Genomic DNA, 3,104 nt, shown 5'->3' with positions numbered 1-3,104 from the left:
ACTTTTCTTCTATATGTAAATTAAGGAGTAAATGGTCCATGACATGAATAAAGTGATGTTGAAGCAACTGCATCATTGTTGAATAGTAGTGTCATTCATGCTGTTGGCAGTTAAGCAAGAGAGAACAGCATGTCTCACATGTGCGACAGGATCTTGATGTTGGTCGACTTTCAGAGTTGTTTTCCTCGAGCTAAGCATGGAAACCATTTCCTTTTTCATTTGCTGCAAAACTTTATTCAGCTCTGCATTTTCCAGCAGCAACTCCCTTTGTCGCGTTTCATAGTCACCCAGTACAGTCTTGTACATCTCCCCCTCATGCCTTGAGATGAGGAACACGTTAGTATGTTAGTGGCGAGAACATTCATTCACTCATTCATTCAGAAAGAGAACAAGTCAGCACAAATGAATTACTTTGCCTCTGTTTTTTCAGTTTTCCAAAGGCTCCTCTTCCCATCAGCCCTTCCAATATTGCTTAGTACATCAATCGCTGAAAGAAAATACATAATTGAAATGTATTTTCAGACACACCAAGTTGCGAAAGTCAATGTCTTGTATATATTACATGTTGGGTTTAAATATTGAAGCAAGTCGTTTTTCTATTTCACCTTGTTTCCGCTCTTTTTTGTCAACCAGAAGTTGATTCAACCGCTCCTTTAACTTGTTAAATTCTCTCTCTTTCCTTTTCATCTCATGATTATACTGGCTGGCCCGGCTTGAAATTATGTTCTGAAGCTTTTGCACCTGCCAAAGAGAAATACAGAGTTTATTGCTTATCCATCAAAAAAAAAAAGAAAAAAAAAGAAATCTGCCTGTGGATTCAATTAACATCGTCAGGTGCAGTAATAAATGAGAATATACCTCTTCTTTTTCATTTTTAAGGCTGGTTTGAAGACACCTCACTTTCAGCTGCAGCTGTCTCTCTCTCTCAAGGAGTCCTGTGTTTGCTCTTTTGTTCTGTTCAACCTGCTCCTATGTCAGAACAGCGTTGTCAAAATATGTACATTTAATATTAGAGTTATCATTTTCAGTATTGACAAGCAACTCTCACTGCTTTCAAGATTCACTCCATGTTTGACTTTTAATCTTGAATTTTCACATCACAATGAACAGATTGCTGCATTTAAATGGTATTGTACTTTTAGCCGGTTGATGGTGAGCTGCAGGAAGTCTGCATTGCTGCTGGTCTTCATCTGCTCCACTTCCATATTTTCCAGGCTGCGGAGGCCCCTGTGGTGCAGCTGAATCAGGTCATAAATGCAATTTAAGACAGCGACTACATTCATCTCTGACCTGCTGCCAGACTGTGTGCAAATTGGTGGGAAGCCAAGAGTTGACACCTCCTGTGAGAAGGGAGAGGAGGGGAAAAAAATAGATTGGCCAGCGTACAACTCACAACTTACAACGCTGGAGTCATATTGTGCATGTAAGCATGAGCAATCTGTACAAAATCCTACACCGAAACCTTGTGTTGGGTTACCAACCTGACCGATGTGTGATAAGCATTCTTGCACATTGTGCTCTGTGCAGAAGGCGTGAAGCATGTAGGATTTTCTGTGGAATGTTCCACATTCACCAGAGCTGCTGCAAATGTCCTTGACTTTGGGAGAAAGAAAAAAAGATCTGGCAAACATCGTTATACACACTAGTTCTACTGGAAGTGAGGTTACATTTGGAACACAAAGGGATCAGAGCGCCAGTCTGCCATTTGTGCTATTTTCACCTGTTACTAAAACGGTCTGGTACAGAGCTCAAAACAGAAATCCAAATAAAATAGTAATCTATTGTACACACAATCGCTGAGGGGACTGCAGTACTTCTGTTCTTCTAACGAGAAGAGACGTTATCAGAGAATGAGAATTCAGACATTATCAGAATCTGAACTCACCTAAGTGGGACTCTGGCATTGTTGCGATGCAGCTTCTGGGCTGTGTCTGGATCAACAACGACATGTGCAGGATACAGAAAGCTGACCACAAAATCCTCTTACACACTCTGCTCCTGAAATAGAGGTAGGATTAGCAGCAGATATTAAATGTAGTCTGGATTACACTGTAATGGAAATTATCATTACAGTGATGAGAGATGGAAGATGCCGCAAGTGTGGGTGTGAGGACAGCAGGTTCACAGTGACTTATTCATCAGCCATGGGCCACGAGCTAAACGGTGATCAAACACAGGACATTACAGTCCTGTAATAAAATACATGTTTATTAAAGAGTCTTTTATTATCCTTATTATAAATGTTAAATTGATCTAGAAGTTGTTGGTGCCAAGCCAGCACTTATCTCAATGCTTTTATCCCCATCTGAAAATACTAAGTTAGACAGTGTGATGATTTATCTCTAGAATCTACTATGGGATGACAATTTGTCTCAGACTACAGGAACAATGCCAGTGTGTTAAACAAATACAATACATGTAAACAACTATATACAGCTATAACTGGAAAGCAGACACATCTTTCTGGGACAGCAGCTATATGGGCATGAGTGGATGATGTTTCTAAAGAACTAAATGTTAGTTTTATAACACCATGAACATGGAAAAGCTCCACTCAGGAGACCTTTGGCTTCAATGATACTTAATCTGCCTGATAAGACAGATGGCAAGCACACTGCCACAGGGTATAACAAGCCTAGACCATGCTTAGCCTGACTACTCCACAAGTCTCAACCTTTCTAACCAATCTAATTCTTCTAATAGTCTCTTAAAGGAAAACCATTTCTACATAAACATTTAGAGAACTGATTTTAATGTTTGTCATCCCTCTGAGGCATGATTAGATTGCAATAACGCTGAAATGTTATTATTTTTCCATGAGAGCCTAATCTGCCTTAATTCAGCGTCTAGTCAGTCCTATTTGAAACTAATATGCTCTAATACAATGGCCTTATCATAAATAAAACACTATAATGTTCAGTTCCTTTTTCTTTTCTTATTTTTGTCACCATCATTGATGTGACGGGCAAAAAAAGTAATACATCGCTTAGCACCTTTTGAGTATAATTCATTTCAAGAGAAACATTTACTAAGGCAGCTATGCCTACATATTTCTGAAGACAAATCAAGATCTTTAAAAACAGTTAAAACAAAGACAGAACACC

General features: G+C 39.1%; 1 protein-coding gene across 1 annotated transcript; it reads right to left on the bottom strand.

Annotated features, from left to right (window-relative positions):
• Window positions 1-138: 138 nt before the first annotated feature.
• LOC137917293 (afadin- and alpha-actinin-binding protein B-like) lies at window positions 139-1,904 on the bottom strand (the record flags this gene model as incomplete). The annotated part of the gene is made up of 7 exons (XM_068760106.1): window positions 1,886-1,904; window positions 1,482-1,597; window positions 1,137-1,340; window positions 859-969; window positions 606-741; window positions 412-487; window positions 139-319 (listed from the first exon to the last, which is right to left on the bottom strand). Coding segments are annotated over exons 1-7 (843 nt in total), but the record flags the coding sequence as incomplete, so codon positions are not given.
• Window positions 1,905-3,104: the final 1,200 nt, after the last annotated feature.

This window comes from Brachionichthys hirsutus, unplaced genomic scaffold, assembly GCF_040956055.1.
Source record: "Brachionichthys hirsutus isolate HB-005 unplaced genomic scaffold, CSIRO-AGI_Bhir_v1 contig_1055, whole genome shotgun sequence".
NCBI classification, from domain to species: domain Eukaryota; kingdom Metazoa; phylum Chordata; class Actinopteri; order Lophiiformes; family Brachionichthyidae; genus Brachionichthys; species Brachionichthys hirsutus.
Note: the sequence above shows the minus strand (reverse complement) of the source record. Positions and strands in the feature narration are given on the sequence as shown.